The 13,260-nt window shown below is 33.9% G+C and overlaps 1 protein-coding gene across 1 annotated transcript; it reads right to left on the reverse strand.

Moving 5' to 3' along the window:
• Nucleotides 1–48: 48 nt before the first annotated feature.
• Nucleotides 49–8,888, reverse strand: LOC118343805 (probable ubiquitin-like-specific protease 2B). Its single transcript, XM_035682597.1, has 12 exons — nucleotides 8,560–8,888; nucleotides 6,823–7,163; nucleotides 6,641–6,731; nucleotides 6,488–6,537; nucleotides 5,948–6,145; nucleotides 5,783–5,858; nucleotides 2,240–2,348; nucleotides 1,796–1,852; nucleotides 1,061–1,192; nucleotides 371–571; nucleotides 227–282; nucleotides 49–152 (listed from the first exon to the last, which is right to left on the reverse strand). Exons 1-12 carry the CDS (start codon nucleotides 8,711–8,713, stop codon nucleotides 49–51), a joined length of 1,569 nt encoding a protein of 522 aa, XP_035538490.1. The 5' UTR covers nucleotides 8,714–8,888.
• Nucleotides 8,889–13,260: the final 4,372 nt, after the last annotated feature.

Genomic DNA, 13,260 nt, shown 5'->3' on the forward strand with positions numbered 1-13,260 from the left:
ATAAAAAAAATAATGTCAGGAAACAGAAAAATATGGACTTCCAACACTTCAAGGATACCTTTGAATAAGATTTTTTATACCCGTATGACTTCCTTTGATAGAATCCATATGCAATATACATGATATTTTAGGCGACTTCTCCAAATCTTCATCTGAAAACATTACAAAATAATGAATGACAGGAATATTAAGAAAAAGGGGTAATTCATCCCAGAAGAGGGCATACCCTCTAATCTAGCCACTTCACCAGGATGACATATGACTATTAGGCTCCAATGCAGACTGTCATCAGCATGCAAATATAGTTCACATTAGTGCCCGAATTTAATAGAAGCTACCCTATAAGAAGATTTTGAGTTCAAAATCTTACTTGAAGTTTATAGGAATGAATATGTAATCTTTCTCAAATATATCAACTTTCCTCGTCCATTTACGAACACGTAGAAAAGCAGCCCGACCGTCAGAAGCACTAGTTGGATCTTTGTCCATGTCAGCCAGCTTCCGAAAGAAAAAACTATTAAAAAAGTGGAAACGGTGTTTATCCTCAGGTTGAATCTGATTCTTCAAATACCTGCCAACCAAATACAATTCTAAATAGTCAATAGCCTTTTTTAAGTCCAATGGTGCATCCATCCTCCCAATAAGAGGTGTTGGGGTGAGGTAATTGTTTCAGCCCCAAATTAGAGTGCGAGTTACTTACTAGTACAAAAAGAGATATTTTAACAGGAATACTTAAGTATAGGAGCAAACCTATAATCAGAATAGATTCAATACTGATTACAGCTCCATTAGTAACTTAGATATGCTTAATTCAAGTTTTGAAAATAAGTCAGCGGAGACTAATCATAACTGCAACCTGCAAATGGCTGGAAGAAACAGTTTTTTAAAGGAAGAAGGTAACAGAGATTTTTTGTTTTTTTGGTAGACTTGAGCTTCAAAAATGACTGTCCAATTATGCAGTAAGGACTAAGGAAAATTAGTCCAGCAAAGACGCAAACTCCAACTAAAAAAATGATAGGTCATATTTAAATGAAAACAATAATTAATGAATAGGACGTACTTGATGTAAAAATCAATGATCGTATCATTTATGAATGTTTCCGGTTGTAATAGATCAACATCTCTCTTACTGATGGAAACAGCATCAGGGTCCCCTTTTGGATAGACAACATCTTCAAAAGGCTGATCAAAACTGTATATCAATATGTCACAGTTATTCAGTGCACAATACAGTACTAAACCACAAAAATAGCACCAGTGCATATTGTGCTCTACAGCAAAAAGTTAAACAAGAGCTACCATTAAGAAGTATGACAAGATGAATAGTCTGAAAAAGACAGCATTTCGCTTCAAAAAGTGGGGGAATGAAAATTTATTCAACAAATGTTCTCAAAATGCCGCCATTATCCAATGCAAAGAAAATTCAAAATCTTCTGCTGAGGTTAAGTTGACACAAAATGGGCTTTAATTTTAACAACCAAACAAGTCTCTTTCCGTCTGCTATACTTTTTACAAAAAACCATTCTGACAGTTTTATCAGGTTCTTATAATCTAATTTATTGATCATTTAAGCCATCAAAAAGGCGTACATGGGTGTTTCATGCAAATGCATGAAAGGATCTCAGCCTATTCATGCATCAAAAGAGAAAAACAACACATGAAAGAATATAAATAGAAAAGATGAACACATAAAGAAAATACGGCAGGAATACAGAAGAACATTGTAACAAAGCCAGTCAAGTGCATCAAAATTTACATATACATTAGACTGAGTTATAGGTAAATTTTCACTCACTTTGGAAAATAATGCCTCTGTCCATGTAATTCATCCCCATCCATTCCCAGGTCCGTACTACAACAAAAAAGAATAAGTTGACTGTCACAAAACAATGCCCAGGTCATAATTTCCAGAATACTAGCAAGTTATCAAGTCATTGTTGCGAATCAACCAATGGTACACTGGAAGTGCAAAAGAATAGGAGAAGAATATCGCTCTAAAGTAACAACTAATCTGAAATTTCATTGTGGGATGGAAGACAACATACGATTAGGGAATAGCATCATTCAATTTTTATCCTTTATATTTAGTAAGTTGGCAAAATCCAATATTGAATGATAGTTATCAAACCCTACAGCTTATAAGACTACTCGGTTTTCACTTGAAACAAGAAACAGTATTGAGTTGTGAAAAAAAAATATAAGAAAAATAAAATACGTTAAGGAAAACTAAAAAACTTACTCAACCATGATATTCCATACAGCCATGTACTTTACATTCATCGAGGTGATCACTTCCTGTTTGTGGGACCAATTAGGGTCAACAACTGCAATCTTTAATTCCTCAATGCCTGGAAATTGACACGTGAAGGTTCTTAGCAAACCACGAAACTAAACTACTATGAGCTTGACTCTTATGTCCTAACAAACGTGAAAACATAAATCTAAACTAATAAAGTTTCAAAAAATAAAATTAAACCACATCCTATTCAAGACAATGGGGTTCATGCATATATTAAAAACCTAAATGATCCAAAGATTATGTCTCATATATTTTTATATGTAAATACTAAAAATGGTATTTATATACATATAGATTGAATTGTAATAAGAGCCTCACTGAAATTAATGATATAGACTACCTATAAGTATTCACTTGCACTTATTTACTTATAAAAATAAAAAAAAAAGAGTATTCACTTGCAACCATTTTTAATAACTGGTATTACTTTTTTTTTTTATTAGCACCGGGCGTCCATAACAAAGTCCAAACTAATCCCAGGGGTGCACAAGCCATCGGCAAAGAGTTTCCCGTCAATGCACCTTAAGTAATTTAGAGGGAAAATTCCTCGAGTTCAATGGCCCCTATAAATTGTTTGCACCCAAGGGTTTGAACCTTAGAGGAAGCATACAACCAAGACCAAGACTCTTATCCCTTAAGCCAACACCTAGAGATTCTAGTATTACTTACAACCATAACCTTCCATCTTAATTAATCTAATAAAAGAATGCTTTTGTTAAAAGACTAAATGATAATGTGCCCCCTTTATCCACCTCATATTCTAAACTCTTAAATTTTAATCTCACTATGTATGTACGACATCGAGTTGATATCGTTTAATTACCCATAGTTAAAGGTCATTGAAAGGGAAGTGAGTATTCGTACAATAACTGGAGAGAAAGTGAGCATCAGAAAACTAAGGAGTTCAGTATTAGTTTCTTTAAACTAACAAAACATTTGAAGTGCTAATCATTTTTTATTGGGAAAAATGATGAATAATACGAGTTTGAAATTATTTAAAGTGCTAGTCTGTAACATACAGATCGAGAAATAATAATAATAATAAATAAACACATAAATAAATAAAATAATAAAATAATTTGATTTTAGTCTAGTTATTATTTAATTAGTAAACATTTTTATTTTCGAATAGTATTATTATTAATTGATAAATGTAGTCAAATTCGGGTTGGAATTTTCCTCATTTAAATTATCAGTTTATTTCTCTTACTAAGTTTCGAATCCTAATACATTGACCGAGTCCCTCTTGAAGTAAACTACCGATCTTTGTATAGAACTATTCTGGTTATTAGAACCTTAGCCACTGACCGAGTTTCACCCTATGGAAGCCGGTGATCAACTTCAAGTTGAACTCGTCCATCCATTCATCCCATCTATATATATCCCTTTTCCCTTGCAAAATTGAAAACACAACAAGACAACACAACACCATAGTCTTTCCTTTCCTCAACCCAGGTTGCACCCTAAGCCATTCTCCTTTCGACAAGCCACGTCCATCTCTCTAGACCTCTCAAAGCTTTTTGCCGCCGTAGCCCTCGGCTCAGTCACTAGTTCCGTAGCATCCCCCTTTCCCACAGTCCATCACGCGATTTTCTTTCTCGGTAAGCTCTCTGTCAAATTTTCTCCCACTTTCAAATGCCTTGTTTCTTCTGTGTTATTTTCTTCTAGCATCAAACACCTTAAAATAGATGTGCTAATGGTTGTTGTACTTCCCAAGGATATTCTCGGTAGCAATTTCATATAGCATTAAAAAAAATGAAAGCTCAATTACCTTGCTACTCTCTCTCCCCTTCTCTCTAATGTAATTTGCTATATGTCTCTCTTTCAATGGCTTTTATTCATCCATTTGTTTAACATCATATCACACTGGAAGCTACTACATAGGTAGCTAGTATTAATCATGCTATTGTTAGCCAAGTCAAAAGCGTTGGGTAACTTTCCATAAAGTATAGAATTTTAATTTGGAAGCTCAATTACAATCCTACCCTTTATTCATAGTTACACTCTACTCTACAGCATGTGGTTTCGATGTTTCTCCAGACCTCTTCCACTATTTTCACGTAACTCTCCCCACCCACATAAATATTTGCAGTCCAAGCCCTCGGTCCCTCTCTATCCCTCCTTGAGATGTTTCAATTACAGAAATACCCATACCTAATTAGTATTAATTGCTGGAAATATATTCACAGTTAAAATAAGAATTTTAGATTATAGGAAAAATAGATTAATTTAGTATGTAAGTGTTTAATTAGAATTTATGCAAATTATGTCTATTTTATAGTTGACCAATTTCAAGCCAGAAATATTGGATTAGCTTTGCGAGGTAAGTAACTTGATCATAAATTAGGATTAGCATAAGTTAACTAGTTATATATATTGTTATATAGTCTAGGGGAGGGCAGCGGGGTGCAGGGCCCCGCTACCCCTCCTCGCCCCCGCCCATGCGGGGCGGGGTTCCGTCCCGCTCTAGCGGGTTGCAAGGGGCCATGCCCGCACCCCTGGAGGGAAACGGAGGCAGGGGATGGAGAGGGCTAAGCCCCGCTCTGCTTTTCCCCCTCCCCGCATTATATATAAAATTTAAATTTATAAAAAATAAAATAAAAAATCTCATAAGTGAAACGGCACCGTTTTGTCCATGAGAAAACGGCGCCATCTCAACTTAAGTTAATTTCCCCCCCCCCTCCCCCCCCTTCGCGTCTTGACTCTTCTCGAACTCTCCTATCTCTCAAACTCACTCTCTAGCGCTCTCTTGATCTCTTCTCTCTCTCTCTCTCTCTCGCACGACTGCACAAGCACCACGGTCCACCGTCATTTGAACTTTGAACTTCGCTGCGCCAAACTCCAAAGGTAAGACTCCCAGACCTAGATTTTTTTTTTTTTTTTAAGTTTTGGATTAGAGATTGGAGGAAGGATGAGTTGAATCGGAGATGGAGGATGTGAATGATTGTGAATTTGTGTGCTGTGGATTCTGATTTGTGCATGTGTTTGAAATTGATGTCGCCTCTGTCACTGTTTTTATTTTTATTTTTTATTATTATTTTATTCTTATTATTATTATTTTTTGTAGTTTGTAGTTTCTACCTTCTGAGTGTTCAGATTGGAACCCTAAATTGATTTAGAATTTTAATCCGAAACCCTAAATTGATTTAGGGGTTTTAATTGAAACCCCTTAATATAGTCAAACTAAATGAATGCAAAAATGAACAAGAATTTTTTTTTATTGGCACTGGGTATCCAGGAACAGCGTCTCGACTAATGTCAGGGGTGCACAAGCCGTCGGCAATGAGTTTTCCGCAAGTGCACCTCAGGTAATTCAAGGAGAAAATCCCCCAGTCTGATGGCCCCTAGAGATTGTTTGCACCCAAGAAGATCAAGGCCTTTACCCCCAAGCCCAAGGCCTTTACCACTTAAGCCAACCCCTAGGGGTTGCAAAAATGAACAGGAATAAAGATCAATTTATGTAAGTTGTTGAACTGTACTAACCTGAAGTGCTACAAACATTATTAGTTTGAGCTACATCCTTCGCTATTACACGGAGCTTTATAGTGACAGTTTCAACCTGAAGGAAGCCAACATGAGAAGGTATATAACTTCAAAATCAAACATATAAAAACATCTGAACAAATACGTAAGAACTCAAGAACTCACTCTTTGCATCCACTGGCACCCAATATCAATAAGATCATCAACTCCACATTCAAATTCAAAGGTTCCTTCATTTTCGTGAGGAGTTGAACCACTGATTTTGATGGAACTGCGTGAAAAAGTTAACAGGGGGGCTGTACAATAAATATCTCGATATATAACATAATCAGGACAAAGCACGACCTCCATATATATGTCATCCTGTGAATTTCATAAGAGGATAAGCCACAAGTCAAAAGGGCTTCTCAACACTACAATAGAGATAATAGAGCTAAATGTACCACAGGTATTAATCCTATTTGCAAATAATTTACACCCTCAAAAGAATTCACTTATTAATGGAATTCTAATACAAGCAACAATAATGGCACTATACATGTTCTGAGTCCAAACAGAGAAGACAACATAATCCACACTGAATAGCTTGTCTTTCAGATCTAAACAGTATCAATTTGGACCTCAAGAAAGTTAAGAGAAATTCAGCTCAATCTCTGTTTCAGTAATCCCAATCTTTTTCAATCTATCAAAAGAAAAGATACTGACCATTTCCATACTGCCAAAGCAATGATCTGATGAATAGCCATTTAATGAAACTGAAATTATATAACAAAATACAGTAAGAAGATGGAGGTGATCCACCTAAATGCAAAGCACACAATGGGGTTAATAAGTATTAAGAGTCCTCTAAGAAAATACCACTATCATCTGCAATTTCAGAAGTAGGACTTGATGGAGAATTCCCATTCATGCTCTCATCAGCATCCGAGACTACATCAACTGGCTCATTCTGCAAAAATTCTAAGAAAAGTAAATCATAAATTTGAATATTCATGTCTTGCCTTCATAATTAGTTAGTACAGATATAAAAGCCAAAGTACACTGGACGACGGAGACTTCAAAAGGTCATAATTTATCTGGCCTTTCCCTGGTGGAGGAGCTTCAGGGCACGAATCTTTTCTCTCCAGTTCAGAAGGGAAATTTCTGGATTTGTTAGTTTCTAATATAAAATCAGGTTGTTCTTGACTAACAGAACTGGAATGCAGACCAGTATCCAGCACAGACAACTCTTCCTTTTGGGTAAAGTTCTCTTCCTCTGGGTCCAGAGGGGTATATGATTCAGCATTCTCACAACTACGGTCACAGTCAATTGCATCAACATCTACAGAATGTACACAGCCGTCCTCCTTTCTTTCGATGTTGGCTTCCTCTCCCTGGGCAGCTACAAACAAATGCAGTGCATGAACGATAGTGTTCAATCAAGTCAGTTTGGAGCAAGCTTAGAAAAAAGAACAAAAAGTTAAACATATCCAAAACAGGTACATCAAATGTAATAAGAATGGGAATTTAAGAGGCATGGAAAACCAATTCAAACAGAAAAAAATGTTTAGCGCAAATGTAGCCTGACAGCATGAGACTGAAAGTGGGTAAACTGAAACAAACTTATTATATGATTGTCAGTCTGTACTTATAAAAAACAAATTGATTGCCAGTCTGACCTAAATCAAAATAATCTGCCTCCGCATAAGTTTTCCAGGCCGTATTAGAATAGCTACTGAAGTCCAGCCAACTGTCAACTTAACAGTAAAATCCTAACCTTATAAATTTTTGTTATACCCCCCAAAAAAAGTGTGAAAACCATCAATTGACAGTGACATCCTAGACTTTGAATCCTCCTTTGGGCAAGACAAACTCCAGAATTCAGAATGAACATAAAACTACAGGCCTCTGCTTGAAATTCAACTCAGTATGCGTTAATACCAACTAATCATAATCAGTCATGTGAATCCCTTTTCCCAGCTGATATGGAAGAACTCAACAAATTTAGATAATTTTTTTTGGCAATTATTAAAATAGAAAATTCAATGGCATAGACTAGACCAAGCCTTGTTGGAACTACTCCTCAATGTTTACTTGCAAATTATACTGACAATTCTTCCTACATCTCCTCGAGAAAATAAGACAGTGTAGGGAGCAATACACAGCATATCACTTAACCAAATGCGACATTGCACACATTCTAGTCAAGATGTCCATTGAATACACTAGCACAAGTAGAAAGCAGAAGAAAGAGTAACGGGATAAACCATTTTCACACCTACAAGAAGTGAAACCCTAAGAACAAACTTCAGACTCGGTCTTCAATAAATCTTGTCAGAGGGTAACACAACCAAACCTTCTCTCGTACAAGGACAATTTGGTGAAATAGATAATCACCATCGATGGAAACATGCCTAGTTACCATTCTGACGAGAAATTAATAGCGCAACAGAGTTCTAAATAAGAGATTCAGAAATCACGACATATGCCAAAATTGAACACGTTCGGTTCTTGTTTCTCGAGCTCCAAAAGTTTAAATAACAGATAAATGCACATCTGCATTCTGCACTGTTTCACCTGATATAGCATTCATTCCCGAAAAATACCGCGTAAATTCATGGCCAAAAGATGTAGCGAAAATTAAAGTTGCTACACGAACACGAAGAACTGTTTTCCGCGTCCTCGAATTACCAAATAGATCACAGAGTTTTTGTGGAGAAAATCAAGATAAAAAGTTCCATTTTGGTTCCCCGGAAACTGCAGAAAGAAAAGAAAAGACAGAATTGAAGGAACGTTACCGCATTCGAGAAACTCGTACTTCAACACGGCATGATCATCGAGATTGGGGTTTTTTAATTTCTCGAGGAATTTTCTCCCGGCCTCCAATTCAGGGAGCTCATCCTCTTCCTTGAAATCGAACACGTCGAAAGCTCTACGCGGCGAGCTCTTCATTACCAGCTTGACAAATTAGGTTCCGAACTAGTGAGCGGGTATTTAGGGTTTGTGAAACTCCGGCGAAATTGAGAGATGAAAATCTCGAGCAGACGGATGCGTGCCCTAATTTGCGCATGAAACTAACCAATCAGTGGGTGTTCGGATAAAAACTCAGATTTGCAGGGACTTGGTAGTAAGTTCACGCGCATTTGAAAGATGGCGTATCACATTGTAATTTTAAAAAAAACATATATATATATATATATATATATATACAAAAATAAAAAATTCTATATGTAGTACTCTTTTATACATTGTGAGTGATTGTATATTTTTTTAATATAAAATAATTATCGTGAATAATCATATTAATATTAATAGAATGTATAAAAAATATGTAAAAATAATTATACGTATAAGAGCTCTACAAAAATACTTAATAATATTTCATTATATTTGAAAATAAATTGATTTACTTGTGATCTAACTCAATAATTCGTAAGGCATCTAAAATTTATAATTTTTTCACTGTTAATAAATCCAATGCAATACAAAAAGAAAGAAGAAGTTACTCTTCACACTAGTAGCTCCTGTTGGGGGTTACAGTTTTTTTATTTTTATTTTTAGTTAGTAATTAAGTAAATATTTTTTAATAATATTTTGAATTTAAAACAAAATAAAAATGTTAAAAAAATATATGTAAAAAAAATAAAATCAAAATAAACCAACAGGAGCCCTAGAGCCATCCATAAAGAAATAGGATGTCTCATATATTTAATTAATCACACTTAGTTGTGTTTGAATGTTGAACTAAGTTAAGTTGAGTTGAGTTGATAATATAAAATATTATTATAATATTATTTTTTAATATTATTATTATTTTGAGATTTGAAAAAGTTGAATTATTTATTATATTTTGTATTAAAATTTTAAAAAATTATAATAATAAGTTGAGATGAATTTAAGAATCAAACGAATATTAATATAATGTGCTTCATACGCGTTTGAGGAGAGCGTACAATTTTGAGATCGTTGATGCCATGGTTTGAGCTCCTTTGACACAGTGTCATTCACTATTCAGACCAAACATGTAAATACCGAGTCAACAAATTGGCAAATTCGACCTTTTCCGATAGAAAGTTTTTCACTATTTCTTTTTGGAAAATGTTAGGTATAGACACTTTGGCACACCCATCCCCCCAATTCTTCCATTGCTAGTTGTGCTTTGATGGTAATTGGTGAAGTCGAATCTGCGATTTTGAAAAAAAAATCAAAAAAGCCAAAAGAACATATAGGTTTTGGAAAAAAAAAATTTTGAATCTAGTAAATCATGGAGAAGGTGAAGCTAAATCTCCCGTTTTGGAAAAAAATAAAAATGGGGTGTAATTTAATCTTACAAGTTCTCAGCTTATAATCTTAGGTATATAGTTCAAGTTTTGTTTTATTTGCTTTCGAGGATTAGTAAATATATATATATATATATTTACTAATCAACCAATAAACCAACACTTAAACAAAGCATTTCATAGATATATATATATATATATATATATATATTTGGGCTTTTTTTTTTTTTTTTTTGTCTTTGCGAATGAATTTTGCAGGAGCTTCGTCTTCCTCTTTAATGGGAAAGAAAATGACTTTTTGGTTCACAACATCTACGCGGAGGGAGGGGTAAATGGGGAAGAATAAAAAGGTGAACAGGAACTCTTATTAATGATTAAATCAAGCCCCATTTCATGTCATTGTACAAGAATTTTCATTTCTTTATATCTACCTTTAGATTTTAATAATAGATAAATTCTATTTACAGTTCTCACTTGGTGTGCAGACCTATTGATGTGTTTCATTAAATGGAAAAAAACACCATTTTGAAAATTACATTATTGTAATTTAAAAAAAAAATTGAAAGATAAAATTGTTCAAGTTTGCATGAGCAGTCCCTATTGGAGATTGTACGTAGACTAACTCTTAATAATATTATGATGGTTGGGAATGTTTGGATAATCAAATGAGATGATAATCTTATGAATAATAGTGTTACAATTCAGAGAAGAAGAAAAGCTCTTTATTTTTTAATGAATATATTATGTACAACTTGAAAACATATAAGGCAATGAACTCTTATGTTTATAGAGTTCCAGACTTTACAAAGAAAATAAAATCAGAACTAACAAACTAATCTTGTAAACCTATCATGTATTAACACGTGTGTGTGCTGACATGTGTTTATTTCTAATAGTCCACTTCAAGATAGAGTATATACATCATATATACCCATCTTGGAAAGCAAATAAGTAAACAAGGATGAGCCTAAAGGTTTAGTGAGAATGTCAACAATTTGATTTTGTGAAGATACATGTAAAGTGTGCAAACATTAGAAGTTGAGATATTAAAAGGACCTCAAACATCATAATTAACTAATTGAAAAGGTAAATTTGAAACACTAGAACTATGAGGAAATGATAGTCTTTTCTGTTTTTCCATAGGACAGATATTACAAGGACATGTATGAGAATTTGAAAAAGAATCTATTGGATATGTTTGAGAAATAAGAGACATTTTTTGTAAAGAATGATGACCTAGGTGATAATGCCAAAGGTAAAATCTGAAAATTTTTACAGTATTTGCATAAATGAAATTGATAATACTCTTGGATGGCTTTGATGGTGCACAAACAACTGGCTGTTGCAAAAATGTATAACCCTTCACATCTTCTACCCGTCCCAATTATCTTTCATGCCATAAGGTCCTAAATAAAATATAAATCAGATAAAAAGATAAATGCACATTTCTGATTAGAGGTAAGATTGCCGACAGATAATAAATTGTAGGAAAAAAAGGTACACAAAGTACATCTGTCAATATCAAAGAATCTCATAATCTAATTTTACTAATATGAGTGATAGCAACAACTATGTCATTGAGAAGTTTTACTAAAGTGTCAAGAATAAAAGTAATAGTAGTAAAGAAATATAAAGAATGCACAATATGATCAATAGCTCTTGAATCGATGATCTAGGAGTTAGATAAATCTTAAATAGAAATACTATTGCAAGAAAAAGTTTAACGAGGAAAATCTGATGCAGAAGGCAGATTATTGTCAAGAGACATAGTAGCAAGCTGGCCAGACACTTGATTTGCAGTCGAATAAAACTTCTCTTTATAATAGTCACCTTCAAGATGGAGTATATATATATCATATATACCCATATTGGAAAGCAAATAAGTAAATAAGGACGAGCCTAAAGGTTTAGTGAGAATGTCAGCAATCTAATTTTGTGAAGATACATGTAAAGTGCGCAGTAAACCAGCTTGAATCTTTTCCCGAATCAAATAACAATCCAACTCGATGTGTTTAGTATGCGCATGAAATATCGGATTAGCTACAATGTGCAGGGCAGCTTAATTATCACAGAATAATAGGGTAGCATTATAATGATCCCGATGTAACTCTTTAATCAAAACCAATATTCAAGTAGTCATTGATCTATACTGATCTGGCTCTACTGATAAGCGAGAAATTGTTTGTTGCTTTTTGAACTTATATGAGATTAAAGAATCACCAATGAATACACAATATCCATAAATTGATATTCTAGAATCTGGACAACTTGTCCAATCTGAATTAGCAAATGCTTTGATGTGTAACAAAGAACCTTCTGAAAGAAAGATGCCTTGACCATGAGCCTTTTTTATATACCTCAAAATTCGATGTGTTGCTTGCATATGAGGAACTCGAGAAGATGCCAAAAATTGACTAAGATAATGAACTGAAAAAGCACTATCAGGCTCGGTATGGGTTAAATACAACAAACGACCTATCAACCTTCTATACGAAGTAGGATCTGATAATAACTTTCCATGATTCATAGAAAGTTTGGAATGATGATCCATGAGAAAATTTACTAGTTTGGCAGCCAATAACCCAGCATCTGAAAGTAATTCCAATGCATATTTTATTTGACACAAGCAAATGCCTTTCTTAGATCTAGTTATTTCTAGCCCCATAAAATATTTGATAGCACCCAAATTTTTAAACTTAAATTGGCTATGCAAAAACTCTTTAAGAGCAATGACAAATGACTCATCATTAATTGCAATTAAAATGTCATCAACATACACAAGTAATGTTATGAAAAAAGAACATTGCTTCCTTGTAAGAAAAATCGTTTCAGGAGATTCTCCATTCTGTAAGAAAAATGGACAAGCTGAGTGGTCAACCGTGGAGGATGATAAAGAAAATGTCATTTCGCAACCTAATCTAATACCATGTTACAATTCAGAGAAGAAGAAAGCTCTTTATTTATGATAAATATATTATGTACAACTTGAAAATAGAGAAGGCAATGAACTCTTCTATTTATAGAGTTTCAGACTTTACAAAGAAAATAAAATCATAACTAACTAACTAATCTTGCTAACCTATCATGTATTAACATGTGTGTATTGACATGTGTTTATATCTAATAAATAGTAAAATTATTTGAGATAAGATGTTTTATTATGTTTTGAAAAAAGATAAAGAAAATTAAATAAAAGTATTATGAAGTTAAAAAATTATA

This window comes from Juglans regia, chromosome 11, assembly GCF_001411555.2.
Source record: "Juglans regia cultivar Chandler chromosome 11, Walnut 2.0, whole genome shotgun sequence".
In the NCBI taxonomy this organism is placed as follows: domain Eukaryota; kingdom Viridiplantae; phylum Streptophyta; class Magnoliopsida; order Fagales; family Juglandaceae; genus Juglans; species Juglans regia.